The sequence below is a fragment of the Saccopteryx leptura genome, chromosome 3 (assembly GCF_036850995.1).
Source record: "Saccopteryx leptura isolate mSacLep1 chromosome 3, mSacLep1_pri_phased_curated, whole genome shotgun sequence".
In the NCBI taxonomy this organism is placed as follows: domain Eukaryota; kingdom Metazoa; phylum Chordata; class Mammalia; order Chiroptera; family Emballonuridae; genus Saccopteryx; species Saccopteryx leptura.
The window spans coordinates 71132946-71153390 of NC_089505.1; the positions used below are offsets into that span (position 1 = coordinate 71132946).

The 20445-nt window shown below is 42.1% G+C and overlaps 2 protein-coding genes across 2 annotated transcripts in view; both read left to right on the forward strand.

Moving 5' to 3' along the window:
* Positions 1-20445, forward strand: part of LOC136399234 (zinc finger protein 615-like) — a 213868-nt gene that overhangs the window by 127930 nt on the left and 65493 nt on the right. The gene's annotated exons all lie outside the window — the stretch shown is intronic.
* On the forward strand, positions 440-17226 carry LOC136399225 (zinc finger protein 615-like). The gene is given in 3 exon segments (XM_066374212.1): positions 440-581; positions 865-960; positions 12618-17226. Coding segments are annotated over 3 exon segments (2502 nt in total). The 3' UTR covers positions 14882-17226.

Sequence of the window (20445 nt, forward strand, 5' to 3'; positions counted from 1 at the left end):
GACCCAGAACACACCAAGACTGTCTCTCCATTGCCAGCTCTTTCAGAGAACAGAAGGAAATGCTGCAGGCTCAGGTGACTTTCAGTTTTATTCTTTCCTTTCCTCATTAATGGGTTTTGTAGAAAAGCCTGTCAAAAACTACCTACAATGATCTGAGAAGTATACACACACGTGTATATCTTTTGTCTCTCAAATACATGAATGTTATGTTTCTAGGTTAACAAGAATATTTAACCTCTTCAAATTATAGAAACTTCTAATTGGATGAATGCATGGATGACTAAAGGCACAATTGCAAAATAGTATTTTACTGGACATGTAATTATTAAACTATTAAACTAAACTTTATTAGCTAGATAGATGCAGCGTATAAATGAAAATGTGCAGAAAAACTAACTTTTCTCTGATATCGTCTAAGCACATCACACCATTAAACCACATGGTGTTGTTACAGGAATGCCTGACATTTCACGATGTGGCCGTGAACTTCACTCGGGAGGAGTGGCAGCTCCTGGACCCCGATCAGAGGGACCTTTACTGGAACGTGATGTTGGAGAACTACAGTCACCTGGTGTCAGTGGGTGAGGACAGCTCCCCTGTGGCATTCAGAGTTCACTATCAGTGGCTTTTTTTTTCTCAGCTGCTTAACTCTACAATAACTACAGTTCTCTGAAATGGTAGATTCTCAGATCCTTCTCTTACATCAGACAAGAGGGTGTAATGTCCCATCTCCTGAGATAAAAGTTCTTTTGTTAACAGATACCGAACCTGTTTATTCCCTAAAATGTAACATTCTCCCTGTATGAAGACCCCAGCCCAATTTAATATATATGTCTTAAGTTCTCTGTCATTTTTCACGAGCAGGGTGTCACGCCAGCAAACCAGACGTGCTCTCCAAGCTGGAGCGAGGGGAAGAACCGTGGACAGTAGGGGATGAACGCCGCTGTCTAGTCTGTCCGGGTGAGTGGGTGAGAACCAGCAAGGCGGGGGTTGGGATTCTTAGTCTAGTCAGAGAAGGTGTCAGAGCCGTGACAGTGAGTGAGGAAACCAAACTGTCCCTCCACATATGAGAACCTTTTCCTTTCTAGAAGTTTAGAGAAAAACATACACTTTCCTCTTCTGAGCTATGACCCCTGTTTAGTTTATCTACAACTTGTTTGGTTTGGGTACTTTTCTTCTTCCCTGCATTCTCAGTTCTTCCTGTTCTTCATCCATGGCCACAGTGTGTCTGCCTGTTTTTCTACCTCTCTTGCCATGAAATCCCACTTTTCAGGCTTCTCTGGAAAGACAGAACTTTGAATCCCTCACTTTTTACTTATTACTTACTGGGCCTTAGTCCTCTGTCTGGAAATAGTGATTTCTGTCTGTAACATCCATCCTCACCTTGGATGCTGCATCCCCATGATAACATGATTTCACAGTGCATTCTTTTTCTGCTCACCCCAATGCTCGTTAAAATCAGTTCTAGTCACCCGTAAATGATTCATCTCTTCTCATGTGTTAACCTCTCTAGTCTGTGAAATTGACTTTTAAGTTGACTTCTTTTTCAATATTGTTTAATGTGTCTTTCATCTGTCTTTCCTTGTCACCATGGCAGTAGGCCTCGGACTTCCCATTCTGTGTGTGAGAGCAGGAATCACCTTCCCTCCATTCTTTTTTAAAATTGAGCCTCTTTTTCTGCATTAGGCATTTTATATTCTGTTCATTCTGGTTTCTCTTGGGATGTTCTCTACATGCTGCACTTTCTTCTTAAATGTCTCTGCTGTTTCATTTGATGAACAGGAATAGTTCTTAAAATGCTACGTGAGTTGAATCCCAAAATAAGTCATAACATATCTGCTTCAAGTGACTTACTTTTTAGGTTTTTTATTTCAAATTTAATCTTTGATGTTATTTTACTTGGAGTTACCTTAAACTGAGATCATAGTGTTATGAAGAAAGTGCCAGTCTGCACAGAACTGTTTATGAAATAGTTTTAGTCTTTTTTTTTTTTTAAGTGAGAGGAGGGAGGTAGACAGACTCCCGCATGTGCCCCTCCTGGGATCCACTTGGCAACCCGTTTGGGCCCGATGCTCGAGTACCAGCTATTTCTACTGCACGTGGCTGATGCGCTCTAACCGAGCTATCCTCGGTGTCCAGCCTGTGCTCCAACCAATCAAGCCACTGGCTACAAGAGGGAAAGAGGGAAGAAAGGAGGAGAGGGAAAGGGAAAGAAGCAGATTGTTGCTTCTGTTGTGTGCCCTGACTGGGGATCAAACCTGGGACATTCATACGCCAGGCTGACTCTCTGTCTACTGACTTAACTGGCCAGGGTCCACATTCTATTTTTAATGGTATTATTTAGATTTAATTCACATATCATATAATTTACATATTTAAATTTTATAATTCAGTGGTTATTAGTATATTGATACAGTTGTGCAACTATCACCACAGTCATTTTTGAAACATTTTTATGTACATATTTTCATTGTGGTCTTGATTCCTATAGTTTTCTAATAAGTTTCAAAATTGAAAGAGTAATTCATCCAACTCTATTCTCTTCCAAAATGATTTTGACTTGTGGATCCTTTTCTTTCCATTTAAAATTTAAAATCAGCTTGTTAATTTCTGCAAAAAAAAACCCCAAAACACAAAAACAGCTGGGATATTCATAGAGATTACATTAAATTTGCATCTCAGTTAGGTAGTAATATCATTTTAACCATATTAAAAATTGTGATCCAGGATTATTGAGTATCTTTTTATATAATTCAGCTTTTAATTTCCAGAAACATTTTGCAGCCCAAGTTGGATAGCTTGGTTAGTTAGAGCATTGTCCTGATACTTAAAGGTTGCTGGTTTGATTCATGGTCAGTGCATATATAGAAACAGACCAATGTTTCTCTCTCTCTTTCTTCTTCTCTGTGAAATCCATAAGATAAATTAGAATATACTGTATATATATTTAATAAAAACATTTTGCAAGTTTTAGAGTAAAAGTTTTACTTTCCTCAGTTTATTTCTAGGTATGATATACATTTTTTTTTGTGACAGAGAGATGGAGAGAGGGACAGACAGAACAGGAAGGGAGAGAGATGAGAAGCATCAGTTGTTCCTTGTGGCACTTTAGTTCTTCATTGATTTCTTTCTCACATGTGCCTTGACCGGGGGCTACAGCAGAGCAAGTGACCCCCTTGCTCAAGGCAGTGACCCTGCGCTCAAGCTGGTGAGTCTGCGCTCAAGCTGGCAACCTCAGTGTTTCGAACCTGGGTCCTTGGCATCCCTGTCCTAGGCTCTATCCACTTCGCCACTACATGGTCAGGCTGATACACATTTTTTATTTTAAAAAATGGAATTGTTTTCTTGGTTGCATTTTTCACGTATTTATTGTTAGAATATGAAAATAAAATTGAGCCCTGGCTGGATATCTTGGTTGGTTACATCATCCCAATGTACAAAGGTTGCTCCTTCAATCCCTGATCAGGGCATATATAGAAAGAGATCCGTGTTTCTGTCTCTCTGTCTCCTTTTCTCTCTGAAATCAATAAATGAAAATATCTTAGAATAAAATAGATTACTTTTTCATCATGTTCTCATGACACGTAGTCCCAGGTAACTGCGTTTCTTGTCATATGAAATTGCAGTTTCCGTTTCAGTGATCTTTGTGTTATGCCATCATTTTGAATAGAGTTTCTGTTCTCTTCCTAAACACTCCTTGATGTGTTCTGTACTTGTGATTGCCTCCTTTAATTGATGTGATTGTTTTATTTATTTTTTCTTTCTTTCAAAATAAGAGGAGGGGAGATAGACTCCTGCATGCACCCCAATGGGACCCACCCATCAACTCCCGTCTGGGGCTGATGCTCTGATCATCTGGGACCATGCTTGTAACCAAGATATTTTTAACGGCTGAGGCAGAGGAGGCTCCAGGGAGCCATCCTCAGCGCCCGGGGGCAATGTGCTCAAACCAATCGAGCCCGGGCTGCAGGAGGGGGAGAGAGAGAAGAAGGAAGGTGGGCAGAAGCAGATGGTCACTTCTCTTGTGTGCCCTGACTAGGAATCGAACCCAGGGCATCCACACACCGGGCTGATGCTCTACCAGTGAGCCAAGTGGCCAAGGCCTATTTTAATTTTTTAAACTTGCATTTTGATGCCCTAGTATTTTTTAAGCTAGCAGCAGTACAAAAAAGAAAACAACATTTTCCTGACTCTACATTACTTTTATTCTCAGTAGAAGTACTACATAATCAAGAATTAACATTTACATTAGGGTAAAATTTGTTGTAAAGAAAATTAATGCAGCCAGTGGGACAGTGTGTGTTCACAGAAATGTGCTTATAGAAGGTAGAATGGCTCTTTTTCTTTTTCTTTGTTTGAAGATATTTTTATTGATTTTACAGTGCTGGGGAACAAGAAGTATATATTTTTTTCATGGGAGGAGGGGAAATAGACTCCTGCATGTGTCCTAACCGGGATCAACCCAGCAGCCCCTGGCTATGACCAATGCTAGACTCACCTAAGCTATTTTCAGTGCCTGAGGCTGATGCTTGGACCAAGGAGCTATCCTTAGTGCCTGGGGCGACACTTGAACCAATCAAGCCACTGGCTGCTAGAGGAGAAGAGGGAGGGAAGGGGAGGGAAGTAGTTACTTGCTTCTCCTCTCTGCCTTGACTGGGAATCAAACCTGGGATGTCCATACGCTAGGCCGGTACTCCATCTACTGAGCCATTTGGCCAGCAGCGACAAATATTAACACATAGTTTCTTCACTTTAGTTGTTCATTGATTGTCATATGTGCCTTGACTAGAGAAGTCCAGGGTTTCAAACCAGTGACATCATTGCTCCTGGTCAACGCTCTATTCACTGCACTACCACAGGTCAAGCTGGAATGGCTCTTTGACAGGTGCCTTCGAGCACATAGATGAGGGATATGAACCAGCTTTCTGGAATTTTCCGATTGTGAGGCTGTGGAGAGTTCAAAGAGCTAAATCTGGAATGTGAGGAACTTGTAGGAAGCTTGTCTGGGTATTGCATAATGAGCAAGAGGGAAAATGACTGGAGATAGGACAATGGGGTGGTAGCTGGAAATTCTGCAATGCAGGTCACACAGTGCCTGTTGAAATTTAAGACCTTTATTTCATTCCAAATGAATTGAGAAACCAGTAAGGACTTTGAGTAGAGGAGTGTCATTTAACTAATTTTTAAAATGGACCGCTTTGCCAATGATGTAGAAGATAGACATTATTAAGGCAGAAGCATACTGTGTTATAGCTACACTTTGTGACAGTAAAACAATACAGATTAAAATTATGAAAGACTAAAGGTGCATAGGAAAGAATCTAGTAGTCTCATGGAAAGTGGTAAATTGCCTGACTTAATCAGGGAAACCTTTTCAAATTGTCTAAAGTTAAGAGACAAGAAGCAAAAATAGCCTGACCAGGCAGTAGCACAGTGGATAGAGCATCAGCCTGGGACACTGAGGACCCAGGTTTGAAACCTCAAGGTCTCTGGCTTGAGCATGGGCTCACCAGCTTGAATGTGCAGTTGCTGGCTTAAGCATGGGATTATAGACATGACCCATGGTCACTGCCTTGAGCCCAAAGGTCACTGGCTTAAGCAAGGGGTCATTGGCTCAACTGGAGTCCTCTGGTCAAGGCACATATGAGAAGCCAATTGGTGAACAGCTAAAGTGCTACAACTACAAGTGGATGCTTTTCTCTCCTTTCCTGTCTGTCTCTGACTCTCTCTCCCTTGCTGAAAATAAATAAATAAAAATTAAAAAGAATGAAGCAGAAATAGCAGAGGTGTTCTATTATCCTTAAAAGAAATTGTGATGTCCTATAGAGGGTTACCTATCAGGACGGCATGCTGACTCTGGTTGCGGAGGGCCTCAATCTCCAACCATAGGAACTGAAATATTCCAGGATACACTAAGCTTAGAAAAGTTCCCGCCTGACCAGGCAGTGGTGCAGTGGATAGAGCGTCAACCTTGTATGCTGAGGACCCAGTTTCGAAACCCTGAGGTGACTGGCTTGAGCATGGACTCATAGACATGACCTCATGGTTGCTTGCTTGAGCTCATAGGTTGCTGGCTTGAACCCAGAGTTGCTGGTGTGAGCAAGGGGTCACTTGCTCTGCTGTAGCCCCCTGGCCAAGGCACATATGAGAAAGCAATCAATGAACAACTACGGTGCCATAACTATGAGTTGATGCTTCTCACCTCTCTCCCTTCCTGTCTGCCTGTCTTTCTCTCTCTGTCTCCTGCCAAAAAAAAAAAAGAAAGAAAGGAGAAGGGGGAAGGTCCGCCAGATGAGATCATAGGCTTGGCTGATATCTTTGCACTCTTGAGTCTTTTTGAAAAGAATCCATTGAGAGTTAATGCTTCCTGCTCCTACCCTTTTCTTTCTTTCTCTCTCTTCTCCCTCTCTAAAAATGAAGAAATAAAATCAGGAAGAAATAAAAAACAAAAAAGAAATGAAAAGAACCCATTGAGAGTATGCTTGGAATTCTATCCCATGGAAACAGATAATGAATGTTCATTTTTTTTTAACAAACTTTTCACACCCTTGCCGATTTGCTTAGTGGTAGAGTGTCGGCCGGCTTATAGAAGTCCCAGGTTTGATTCCTGGTGAGGGCACACTGGAGAAGCGACCATCTGCTTCTTACTTCTTCCCCTCTTCTTCCCCTCCAGCTGCCATGTCCTGTATGAGCAAGTTGGCCCCAGGTGCTGAGGATGGCTCCATGGTCTTGCCTCAGATGCTAGAATAGCTTGATTGCTGAGCAACAGAGCAGCAGCCCCAGATGGGCAGAACATCAGCCCCAGATTGGAGTTGCTGGGTGGATCCTAGTTGGGGAGCATGTGAGAGTCTTTCTCTCCACCTCCCTGCCTCTCACTTGATTAAAAAAAAAAAAGCCTGAATTCTTCCATCAGCATAATGTTTGCTATTAAACCTGTGAAGGATTGCCGATGAGAGGAGCCGACCCAGGTGGTGTCTCTAGCCCCTAAAGTGAAAAGGTTTCAGTGTTGTCCAAATCCTCAGAGACACAAATACAGTCTATCATAAATCACATTGTATAAACTTTCTGGCATGGCCTGAGACCTCAGCCATAAAAAGACACTTCTGTCAGGCAGGATATGCAGGGAGTCAGAGGTTATCTTCCAGAAATGAGTCAGGGCCAGAGAGAAAGAAGAAGGGAGAGAGAGAAGCATTCATTTCTTGTTCCACTTTGTTTTGCATTCATTGGTTGCTTTGGGGTGCCCTGACAAGGGATCAGACCTGCAACTGTGTTACTTTGGGTCTGGGATGATGCGCTAACTAAGATAACTGGCCAGTGCCTAGTTGGTGTCTTGATTTCAGGATCTTTTGTCTAATTTGCAAATTAGTGATTGAGGAGGTTTACGTTGTCTACAGAATGAAGAAGAATGGCACGTGGTTGGAATATGATAACCCTCCACAGTCTGTTACACTTCCCTGGAAATCAGATGCTGAAGGTTCCCAACCATTCTCACCACGTATTTGTTCTGTACACCTGGCTCTGCGAGTGCACCTGATCACAGTACTCTGTGCTGGGTGCTCTTCAGTGGCCTTTCTTTTTCTTTTCTTTTTCTTTTTGTATTTTTCTGAAGCTGGAAACAGGGAGAGACAGTCAGACAGACTCCCGCATGCGCCCAACTGGGATCCACCCGGCACGCCCACCAGGGGTGACGCTCTGCCCACCAGGGGGCGATGCTCTGCCCCTCCGGGGCGTCGCTCTGCCTCGACCAGAGCCACTCTAGTGCCTGGGGCAGAGGCCAAGGAGCCATCCCCAGCACCCGGGCCATCTTTGCTCCAATGGAGCCTTGGCTGTGGGAGGGGAAGAGAGAGACAGAGAGGAAGGAGGAGGTGGGGGTGGAGAAGCGAATGGGCGCTTCTCCTATGTGCCCTGGCCGGGAATCGAACCCGGGTCCCCTGCATGCCAGGCCGACGCTCTACCGCTGAGCCAACCGGCCAGGGCCTTCAGTGGCCTATCTGAATTCCAAAACTGTACATGTGCCTTCACATTTTTTTCCTACATATTTTGAAACACAGTCTTATTTAGTAGTCCTTTTTTGAAGAATATGTTTATGTTGATGGAGAGTACAGTGCTATTTTCAGATAAAACCTTTTTTTAAGGTTTCTATATTCAACCAGTTTCATCATGTTTGTACTTGGTTTTGTAATAATCATCTGAAACTTTAGTCACAATGGACTTAGGATTTTCCCCTCATTGTGGACTTCAGTAATATTCCTCGTTTTATTAGAGATTTCATCTACCCAGTGTTTCAAACTACATAATTTTTGGAGGAATTCTTGATCCCTCACTTTAATTGGCCTCTAACTGCTTCTCCCATTGATACTGTTAGTGAACCTTGTCTTCTGTTTAATTACAGGGTGGGGCTAAAGTAAGTTTACTGTTTTGAGTATGTGAAACAAAGATTATTCTTGTATCATTTATTGATTATTGTATTTTTATCTTTTTATTGAGAGAAGGGGAGGCGTAGACAGACTCCCACATGCGCCCCTACTGGGACCCATCTGGCAAGGCCAATAGAAGGCGATGGTCTGCCCATCTGGGGCATTGTTCTGTTGTTGCATTGCAACTGGAGCCATATTTTTTTAGTGCCTGAGGCGGAGGGCATAGAGCCATCCTCAGTGTCTGGGGCAAATCACATTAACTGAGACTTGGATGAAGGAGGGGAGGAAAAAGGAAAGAGAGATAGGAAGAGAGGGAAAGAAGAAAGAAGGGGAGAGGGGGAGAAGCAGATGAGTGTTTCTCCTGTGTGCCCTGACTGAGAATCACACCCGAGACATCCTCATGCTGGGCTGATGCTCTACCACTGAGCCAGCTGACCAGGGCCGATTATTGTATAATTTTAAAAAAAGATTTTATTCATTTTAGAGAGGAGAGAGAGAAAAGGGAGAGTGGGAAGCATCAATTTGTAGTTGCTTCTTGTATGTGCCTTCACCAGTCAAGCCTGGGGTTTTGATCAGGTGACCTCAGTGTTCCAGGTTTACTTCTTATCCACTGTGCCACCACAGGTCAGGCATATTGTATAATTTTTTTCTTTTTTTTCTTTTAATATTTTTTCGAAGTTGGAAACGGGGAGGCAGTTTCCAACTACCGCATGCACCCGACTGGTATCCACCCAGCATACCCACCAGGGGGCGATGCTCTGCCCATCTGGGGCATCGCTCTGTTGCAACCAGAGCCATTCTAGCGCCTGAGGCAGAGGCCATGGAGCCATCCTCAGTGCCCGGGCCAACTTTGCTCCAGTGGAGCCTTGGCTGCTGGAGGGGAAGAGAGAGACAGAGAGGAAGGAGAGGGGGAGGAGTGGAGAAGCAGATGGGCGCTTCTCCTGTGTGCCCTGGCTGGGAATCGAACCCGGGACTCCTGCACGCCAGGTCAATACTCTACCACTGAGCCAACCGGCCAGGGCTTGTATAATTTTTTATATGAACAAGTATAAACTTACTCTTGACCCTTCCTGCATATTCTGATTTCTTCCAACTCTTACATCTCCATTCCTCCTGTTCCCATGTTTGTTTGTTTGTTTTTAATTTTATTTATTCATTTTTAGAGAGGAGAGAGAGAAGGAGAGAGACAGAGATGGAGAGAAAGGAGAGAGAGACAGAGAGAGAGAAGGGGGGAGGAGCAGGAAGCATCAACTCCCATATGTGCCTTGACCAGGCAAGCCCAGGGTTTCGAACCGGCGACCTCAGCATTTCCAGGTTGACGCTTTACCCACTGCACCACCACAGGTCAGGCTCTGTTCCCATGTTTTACAGATGGCAGTTGTCTCTATTTCTTTGCTTCAGGTGACTATACCTAGAATTAATAAATTGGATGTCCTGTAAATTTAACTCAGTTCTGACACTATTTACCTAGACTTGCTGTCAGACCTTATAAGTTACCAGTTCATTCACATAAGACTACCCCCTTAGCCTGGCCCAGTTGCTCAGTGGTTAAAGCAATATTTTTCAAACTGGTCTGCAGACTGGTCAGCTAGAAATTTTGTACTGGTCTATGAAAGAGTTAACCACCCTGGTATTGTATGAATATTATAAACCCAATTATCTTGGTCGAATTCATTTCTGCTCAGGGTGATTTCTGCCCTAGTGGTATCTGAAATAATTCTGTTTCACTGGTTCCCAGGTATAAAATGATTGAAAACCACTGGATTAGACTATTGTCCTGATACACCAAGGTTGTGGTTTCAATCCCTGGTTAGGGCACATACAAGATTCAAACAATGAATGCATGAACTAATGAAACGATGTGTCTCTCTCCCTTTCTCTAAAATCAATAAAAAAAAAAAAGACAGCCCTCACTTTAGAGGTCAGAATCAAGTCTAGGTGGTCACCTTGCTTTTGACCAAGTGGCTGTGAATTGAAGGTTCTCTTAAGTCCCTTATCAAGTTCAGTTAATTTTTGTACAGCAGCTTATAGTGCTCAGAAAAATACTTCAGTTCACTGGTTTTTATAAAGGATACAGATAAATAGATACATAGGGGAATGTCTGAAGGATTCCTAAATACAAGAGCCCCTGTCCACGTGCAGTTACGATCACCCACCCAGTGGGCACATGGATGTGTTCACTAGCCCAGAAACTGATCAGATATGGTTAAGAGTTTTTATGGAACTTTAATCTCTAGGCTCCCCCCTTCTTTCCCAGAGATCAGTAGGTAAGGCTGAAAGCACAATTTTTTTTTTTACCGGTTGGTCTTTTTGGCGACCAGGTCCATTCTGAGGCTATGTAGAAACCCTGTGCTAAGTCACCTCATTAGCATAAACTGAGCTGTTATTCAAAGGTATTTTTGTTTTGTTTTGTTTTTTTACTGTAGAACAATAAATACTCCTATCACTTAGGAAATCACAAGGGTTTTACAAGCTCATTGTGAAAAAATGTGGATGAAGACCAAATATATTTTTTATTATACAACACAGGGATGTTATGAATGTTATATGAAGGAAATACTTCACATAAAAATATTTGTGCCGGGGTCCAGCCCTGGGGGGATCCAGGGGTCCCACAGGAGGAGACGGCGTCGGCGAAATTCGAGTGAGAGAGCCGAATTTTCTTTCTCTTTATTCTCTAGTTAGCATTTACTGCCAGGCATCTCTGCCAAATGCTAGTACAGCTCCTTTTTTATACACACACACCAAGTTACAATTACATGGTATTAATCATTGCTTCTGTTTCACTATGTTTACATGTTTCCAGATAACAGTTAATTTATATCTATAAACTACAAATCAGGTGGCAAATCATTCAAAGTACAATTAAAAAATAACTTGAATAGTGATAACAACATTGGTAAAAGCTTTTAAAGGATTAGTACTAACTAATAACTTTACTGTTGTTGTGAGTCAAGGGGCAGAGAGAGATTAACAGACGAAATCATTAAGGATTAGCAAAGGACCACCGCTTGCTCAGGCAAATGGCCTTGAGTTTATGCAGTGTCCTGAATTTTCTCACAAGATAACAAAAGGCTTGCCCATTAAGAAATTGACATAACATTAAGAGTAACTTTTACTTAAAGATATATAGAGTGCACTCGCAAGATAGCTTAGTAGCAACATAATTTCAGAAGACATTAATTGCTATTGCTTCTATGGATGCCCCCATATTCCTCTTTATTATCTGAATCGAAAAACCTTGGAAAGTATATAAATCTCATGAGAATGTCTCATTGAGAAAGCCCAGCAACTGCCTTCAGTCATAAAACAGTTCTCTTAGCAAAACATTCTTTTCTTGCTGACTGCGTTCCCATCCCAGGCCACGCAACGGGCCATTCCATTACTCCTTTCCTAAGATTCTATTGTCTAGTCAAATTTTATTTATTTACTATATTCACACACTAGTTAAGTTCTAACTATATTCTTCTCAGAGTGTTCCACCATCTGCAGGTCAGGTAAGCAAGAATAAAGGAAAGTTTCTCTACTCTATCACATGAAAAGGCTAGGGAGGAAAGATGATGAATTAAGTGAAGGCCGAAAGGCGCTCTGTGCACAGCCACTGCCTCCTACCCAGTCACAAGTCACAATCTATTCTTTCTAACATGATTAATAAGAAGAAATTCTCCTACAAACTTAACCCTTTACGAGGGATATCATAGCCAGCCTCTTATGTTTATGAGCCCAGTTCAAGGGGCTTACAGGCTTTTCTGTGGAACTCACACCCTCTGTCTCATTTCCAAAGAAATTCCTACGAATCTACAGGGAAAGCACGGTACTATTATCCCTGTGCCACAAATAATAGCACACACCCAGAAAAAGGGGGGATATAAGGCCAGATTAATTCAAAAAGTCAAAGGGGGAAGTATCGTTGTGCCTTTCCTTTGCGGTGACTTTGTCAACCCGCAGCCATTGGTCTTCACTGCTGTGACTTTGTCAATCAGCAGTTTTTGATCTTCTTCTGCTGTGACCTTGTCAGCCAGCAGTTGTGGGTCTTCTCCTGCTGTGACCTTGTCAGCCAGCAGTTGTGGGTCTTCTCCTGCTGTGACCTTTTCAGCCAGCAGTTGTTGATCGGCTCCCGACATATTTGTAAATACAATTTTATTTTAAACTAAGACTATGAGGAATTACAGAATGATTCACTGTTCTTTTCTCTCCTAGAACTCAGGACAATTGATGTTCCTCTGCAGCGTAACTTGCAAAGTCAAAGTGTTCAGAAAAATGTGAGACAATGCCATGAGCATACTATGTTTGCAAAGATTGTTAATCAGAAGGAAAGTTATTTACTATTAGGTCAAAATCATGGAATGTTTGAGATATGTGAAAAACCTTTAAAATCAAATTTAAATTTTGAAAACCAAAATAGTAGCTATACCTTAAATAACTTTGTTGAGTTGAATGAAGATGGAACTTCCACTGTGAATGAACAATTTGACACTGAAATCACATTGCCTTTCAGTCCCAAACCCATCAATACTACATCCCAGGTCATTCAGCAACAGAGAACTCACAATGTTCAGAAAGCCCACTTATGCACTGAATGTGGGAAAGCCTTCATCAAGATGGCTCAGCTCACTGATCATCAGAGAGTTCATATTGGAGAGAGACCTTATGGATGCAGTCAGTGTGGGAAAGCCTTCTCCCGGAAATCCAGGCTCACTGAACATCAGAAAATTCACACAGGAATGAAACAGAGTGAATTTATCGAAAATTACAAAACCTTCCTCAAGACATCACAATACAATATACATCAGAAATCTAACATGACAGAGAAACCTTATACTTGTAGTAAATGTGGCAAAGCGTTCATCAGAAAGTCTCGGCTCATTTATCATGAGCAAACTCATAAAGAAGAGAAACCTTATACATGTATTGAGTGTGGGAAAGGCTTTACCTTGAAGAGCTATCTCATGAGACATCAGCGAACTCATACAGGAGAGAAGCCCTATGTCTGTAGTCAATGTGGGAAATGCTTCACAGCAAAGATTCCTCTTACTAGACATCAGCGAACACATACAGGTGAGAAGCCCTATTTATGCAGTGTATGTGGTCAAGGCTTCAGCATGAAAAGTGATGTCACTCAGCATCAGCGAACTCACACTTCAGTGAAACCATTTATGTGCACTGAATGCGGAAAAGGCTTCACTGTGAAGAGTCGTCTTATTGTACATCAGCAAACTCACACAGGAGGGAAGCTCTATGTATGCAGTGAGTGTGGAAAAGGATTTCCAGAAAAGTTCCGGCTTATTTTACATGAGCGTAGTCATACAGGAGAGAAACCTTATGTATGTAGTGAATGTGGGAAAGGCTTCACAAAGAAGAGCCTTCTCATCAGACATCAACGAAAACATACAGGAGAGAAACCCTATGTATGTAATATATGTGGAAAAGGCTTTACCATGAACCATGATCTCACTGTACATCAGTGAAGTCATACCTTAGAAAAGCCATATATTTGTAATGAATGTGGGAAGGGCTTTGCTGTCAAAAGTCGTCTCATTGTGCATCAGGCAACTCACACAGGAGAAAAGCCCTATGTATGCACTGAATGTGGAAAAGGCTTCCCAGTAAAGTGCAACCTTATTGTACATCAACGGACTCATACAGGAGAGAAACCGTATATATGCAGTGAATGTGGGAAAGGCTACAGAGAAAAGATTCATCTCATCAGACATCAGCGAACACATACAGGAGAGAAGCCCTATGTATGTAGTGTATGTGGTAAAGGCTTTACCATGAAGCATGATCTCACTGTACATCAGCGAAATCATGCTTCAGAGAAATTGTTTAGTTGCAATGTATGTAAGAAAGGATTCACCATGAAAAGTCATTTGAATGTACATCAGTGCACTCATATTGGAGAGAAGCAATATATATGCAATGAATGTGGAAAAGCCTTCATCCAGAAGTCATGTCTCATAGCACATCAGAGAATTCACACAGGAGAGATATCCTTTGAATGCAGTGACTGTGGGAAAGCCTTCACTACAAAGCAAAAGCTCATTGTCCATCAAAGAACTCATACAGGAGAGAGAACCTATACCTGCAATGAGTGTGGGAAAGCTTTTACTTACATGTCTCTCCTTGTGAAACATCAGAGAATACACCCAAGAGAGAAACGTGGTGATTCGGTCAAGGTGGAAAATTCTATCCTAGATTGCCCCAGCTCATCCCAGACCAGTGTTGTCCTGCAGGAGAAAAGCCTTATTAACAGAGTGACTATGCAGGTGCCTTCTGTGGCCACTCAGACAGCATTAAACATCAGTGGGCTCCTAGCAAACAGGAATGTAGCCATGGTGGGCCAGCCTGTGGCTGGGTGTGTGCCCACAGGAGGATATTCAAAGGATGAAAATGTGAATGCAGTGAGTGTGGTTTCACCTTCTGTGGTCAATTATGTCTTTTTTTATGTCACGGGAAACCAATAGAAAAAAACTCAGAGACATTTTCTGCAACAGTTTTATCAAAAATTACTACCTCAGGTTATAGTTGACAACTACATTTTGAAAGAAATTGTATAAATGCCGAGACTGTAAAGTCAAGATACTCTCATCCAGTTAAATATACGTATTTATACAGAGGCATAATCTGTTGTTAACCCAAAGAGATAGATCAGTCAGTCTGTTGTGCCAGTTAAAGGAATGAAAGAAGCTAAGTGAAGGTCAAGAAGTGAATTTTTAAAACAAAGATAATTTGTATCTAGAATGTTGCTATGAGTGGAAACTACTGAAAGGCTTATACTGGATTGATGGGATTTTTAGCATTTCAGTTTTCCAAGGCGCCCGAGTGAAGTGTGCATTGAAAACTAGAATGTCTACCATCAACTCTTAGAAGTTTATATTATGAAGAGGGACTTAAGAAATGGCAGCTTTAGGTTGATTTGATTCATTCATTTATATCGAATTTTTGTCAAATACTTCCTTTGTACCTGATTCTGTCCAGGAGACAGCATTGACATAGTCAAGTTCAATTATCTCGAATTGGCACCTGTACCCAGCAGCTAATATAGTAAGAGGATGTCCACATCTACATTCATTAAAGGAAAAGTGTTTTAGTCTGTTCTGGTTGCTATACCATAATACCATAGCCTAGGTGGCTTATAACAGCAGAAATTTATTTCTTACAGATCCTGAACCTATGAAGTCCCAGATAAAGATGCCAGTGGATTGGTGTCTGTCAAATGCCTGCTTTCTAATTCTTAGAAAACAGTCCTCTCTTTTTGCCCTCACATGAGAGAATTGGCAAGTCAGCTTCCTGGGATATCTATAAGAAGGGCAGCAATCCCATGGACGAGGGCTCTACCCTTGTGAATTAATCACCTCTGAAATGCTCCCCACCCCTATTAATACCATCACATTTGATGTTATGCTCAATGAGTCGATTTTGGGGACACAACTGCTTCATAGCAAATATGGAGTCATTGGTTCAAGGTTGTGATAATTTCCTGTTCAAGGTGCTTAATATTTGGTATGAGGGCAAGGCCTCTGCTTAAAGGCCTTTAAGCAACTCAGTAAGTTATTTTTTAAATGCCCATGTGTTACTCTCCAAGCTGAGGAAGAATTTGTTGGTAATTTTTTTGCTCTTTAAATTTTACACTTTTAGCCCTGACCAGATAGCTTGGTTGGTTAGAGCATCATCCCAAAGTGCAGAGGGTGCTGGTTCAGTCAGCAGTCAGGGCACACACAGGAGCAGATGGATGTACCTGTCTCTCTCCCTCTCTGCCTACTCTCAAATCAATACATATTTTAAAATTTTTTACATTTTTGGAATAAAAACTCAGTTTCTCAGGTGCACCACACCGCATTTCCTGTTCCCAGTGGCCATATGTGCCTAGTGGCTCCCTTACTGGACTGCACGGTGAGCAACAGTTTGCAGTTAACTCGATGGCTACCCAGAGAAATCTGTTGTAATTTCAGTTATCCCAGAAAGTTATACTAGAGAGTACTTGTTAATAAGATCTTATTTTTCCCCAGCACATAAAAATATAAACATTGATTTGGAAAGTAAATGAATGGGCTAAAATGACTAATCAGAGTATTTTGTCACTGATGGGAATGAGCATTGGAAGACACTTGTGAAGAACATGAGTTGATGAGTTGATCCCCCCAGTTATTTGTGATTAGAGACTTCAACTGACTACAAACTAGGCATACCAGAAAAGAAAAAAGATCCTCAGAATAAATAGGCCCTGACCAGGCAGTGGCACTGTGGATAGAAAGTTGGAGATCGCAAACTGACAGGGTCCTTGTGGCTTAGATTTTGGAGGGCAGTCTGCCCAACCCCCCACCTCATTTGCTTGATTAAGTTGCTAAAGGCTGTTTCCCCCACACCTCTATATTAGCTGTGAGGCTGGATTGTTTGCACTCGTCCTATCCCATGTTCCTCGGAGAGACTGGAGGCAGTTTTCTTGTTATACTTTGTTTCGTGAAGTTAAGATGTTATGTGTTTGGTGGGGTTTTCTGCACTTGGCAGAATTGTTGGGTTGCCTTGGTAATGTGACTTTGTTTTAAAGATCTCTTTAATTTGCTAGTGACTTTACTCTGCCCTATAAATAAAACAATTTGGTGGTGGGGACTCTCTTGCAAGCTAAAGGCATTGCAGAGGCCTCCTGGATTCCATCCTCTTTCTCTTTGAATTTATTTTTTCATTCCACACCATTCTCACTCAGGACCTGGAAAACTACAAGCCACGCTGGTCCATGGCAGATAGCATCTGAAGTGGGACCTGAGGAAGAAAAAATTAAACTGAAGTCAGGTGATAGAACTCCCCAGGTGTGCACAGTGAGTAAAGTTTTCAGGGAAAGTATAGTTGAGAGTAATAAATTACTTGACAATTAGGGTCAAAAGTAAAGGACCTTCTTCTTTTTGTACAAATGTTTTTATTTGAGGAGGCTCTGTTATCTGAGGAGTATCAAAGTGAGCTTCAAACAGAGGGATGTAAATATGAGAAGACTTTGGAGTCTTCTCTTATGCTCAACCCTCTGCTCCTCCTTACCCTTTTTGTGTTGCTCCCAGAAAGCACAGGTGTGTCCATGTCTTTGTCTCAGACGCTTGGAGGTCCCCACTCAAACAAGCTTTAGATTAGGCTCGAGACAAAGGGGATTACATCAGAATTTGTGTTGATATTGAGCCTTCATATATACAAGGTCTAGCTATTGCAGTGGTAGTCAACCTGGTCCCTACCGCCCACTAGTGGGCATTCCAGCTTTAATGGTGGGCAGTAGCGGAGCAACCAAAGTATAAATAAAAAGTAGATTTAGGCCCTGGCCGGTTGGCTCAGTGGTAGAGCATTGGCCTGGCGTGCAGGAGTCCCGGGTTCGATTCCCGTCTAGGGCACACAGGAGAAGTGCCCATCTGCTTCTCCGCCCCTCCCCCTCTCCTTCCTCTGTCTCTCTTCCCCTCCCGCGGCCAGGGCTCCTTTGGAGCAAAGTTGACCTGGGCGCTTGGGGGGGGGGGGGCTCTATGGCCTCTGCCTCAGGTGCTAGAATGGCTCTGGTTGCAACAGAGCATCGCCCCCTGGTGGGCATGCTGGGTGGATCCCAGTCGGGCACATGTGGGAGTCTGTCTGACTGCCTCTTCATTTCCAACTTCAGAAAAATACAAAAAAAGAAGATAGATTTAACTATATTAAGTTGTTTTATAAAGATGATTCTGCCAAACAATGAAAATCCAACATAATGTACTTGGTAAGTAATTATTATGTACTTTAATTTGCTGTAACTCTGCTTCATAAATTTTATAAAGTAAAGTTACTTCCCTACTTTATAAATCACCATTACTGTGGAACCGGTGGGCAGTTAGAAAATTTTACTTCTAACAGATACAAAAGTGTGTGGTAGGTATAAAAAGTTTGACTAGCCTGACGGACGAGGCTGTGGCACAGTGGATAGAGCATTAGACTGGGATGTGGAAGGACCCAGGTTCGAGACCCCGAGGTCGCCAGCTTGAGCGTGGGCTCATCTGGTTTGAGCAAAAGCTCACCAGCTTGGACCCAAGGTCACTGGCTCGAGCAAGCGGTTACTCAGTCTGCTGAAGGCCCACGGTCAAGGCATGCCAGGTGGATCTCAGGTGGGCACATGCGGGAGTCTGTCTGACTGCCTCCCTGTTTCCAGCTTCAGAAAAAAAAAAAAAAATTACTAGTAAATAGAAGACTTAAAAGTTTGGGAAAATTACAGCTTTTTCTCGTTCTTCTTTGACTTTGTATAAACTCTTTCCTATTCCATGCCTGGCAAGGGGGCAGGAGGAACGCCTTTTTGGGTATGGCTAAACAATTTGATGTGGCCGTCTTGAGATTTTTCAAGATAGAATTCTGTTTGGACTTATCCATCTTATGTCCCTATCAAAAAAGCCCCAAGTAAAACCAAGCAGGCAACTTTCAAATCTTTGAAATCCCAGGTTTCACTCTGATTTGTCTGATTATTGTTTGTGAAGTCTTTGTTTAATGTCTAAATGTGATTTTTAAGGCCTGAATTACGTTCTTGCATGCAAAATTGGAAATGCGGTTCTAATATTGTAAAACTAAAATGGTTTTCTGCCTATAAATGTTTTTAAATTTTAATCGGAACTTGTATAGAGCTCTATTCAATTTAATTCTATTTAAATTGAAATAGAATTAAATGTATATTCTAAAGACTTGCTAATTTGGCTAAACTTCAAATTTCAGGCTGCTTGCTTTAGCTGCAAAGCTTGAAGCGGGATAAATTTGCTTAACAAAGGTGTAGATTTTTATTTTACTATAGGAAGATAGTGAAAGTCATACTGGAATTTTCCAGCCTTAATGTACTCTTTAAATTTCCTGTTAATTAATGGGGTAGAAATGGTTTGTTGTTGTTGTTTGTTTGTTGTGGGTTTTTTTGGTGGTGACAGAGAGAGAGTCAGAGGGACAGATAGGGACAGATAGACATAAAGGGAGAAAGATGAGAAATATCAATTCTTCATTGCAGCTCCTTAGTTGTTCATTGATTGCTTTCTCATATGTGCCTAGAACAGGGGCCTACAGCAGGCTGAGTAGCTCCTTGCTTGAGCCAGCCACCCTGGGTTCAAGCTGGTGAGCCTTGCTCAAACCAGATGAGCCCATGCTCAAGAGGGCGACCTCGGGGTCTCCAACCTGGGTCCTCCACATCCCAGTCCGATGCTCTCTCCACTGCACCACCACCTGGTCAGGCAGAAATGTTTTGATAAGTATGGAAATGTTACTTGAAAATTCATTTACTATATTTTGTTAGAAGTTAACATAAAGACAAGTATTTCTTACAAACCTCAAAATCAAGGTATTATAACATGTACCCAACAAATACTTAAAGATCAACTATAAATAATATAAAAAAGGGGAGGGAGTCATATCCTGGAACTCCTGAAAATCTTCTTGATCATAATTTTTACTTTAAAAAATTTCTTCTGAATGCTGATGTACAGGATTATTCAGCAGCTGAGAAACTCTGGAATTCTATAGAGGAACCAAACCTCTTTCTCCTGCAAACTTCTACCCTCTTTTATTTGATCTAGCTAATAACATTGTTTTGTCTTTTTCAAATCAGCTCCAGATATATGAAAAAAGTTTATATAGGCAGATTAAGACCCTCAAACCCCTCAGCGAGATCTTCTGAGCATGGCTTTTAAGGTCTATAATGACCAAGGTAGGAACAAAAAAGGCAGACAGAGCCCAAAAAGAGATCAGGCAAAATACCAGTTCTTGGCATATACCCTTGGAGGCTCCTACACCTCAAAGGGGCTTCATAAGACTCCATAAGGGCCCCACTTCAAGAGCATAAAGGCGGGCCATTTGAGCCTGCCAGGCTTCTCGGCCCCCACTAGGGCCATGCCTTTGCTGTGGGAAAAAGGGACACTGGAAGGTAAACTGCCCCCTTGCTCCTGTAAGGGAGAGTTCAGTCTTTTCCAGCCCTGCTCCAGCCACCTGTGACCTAACCTTGTCCAACCTACTGGGACTTGTCACTGAAGGATAAAGGTGACCAGTGCCGTTGGCTCCACCTCAC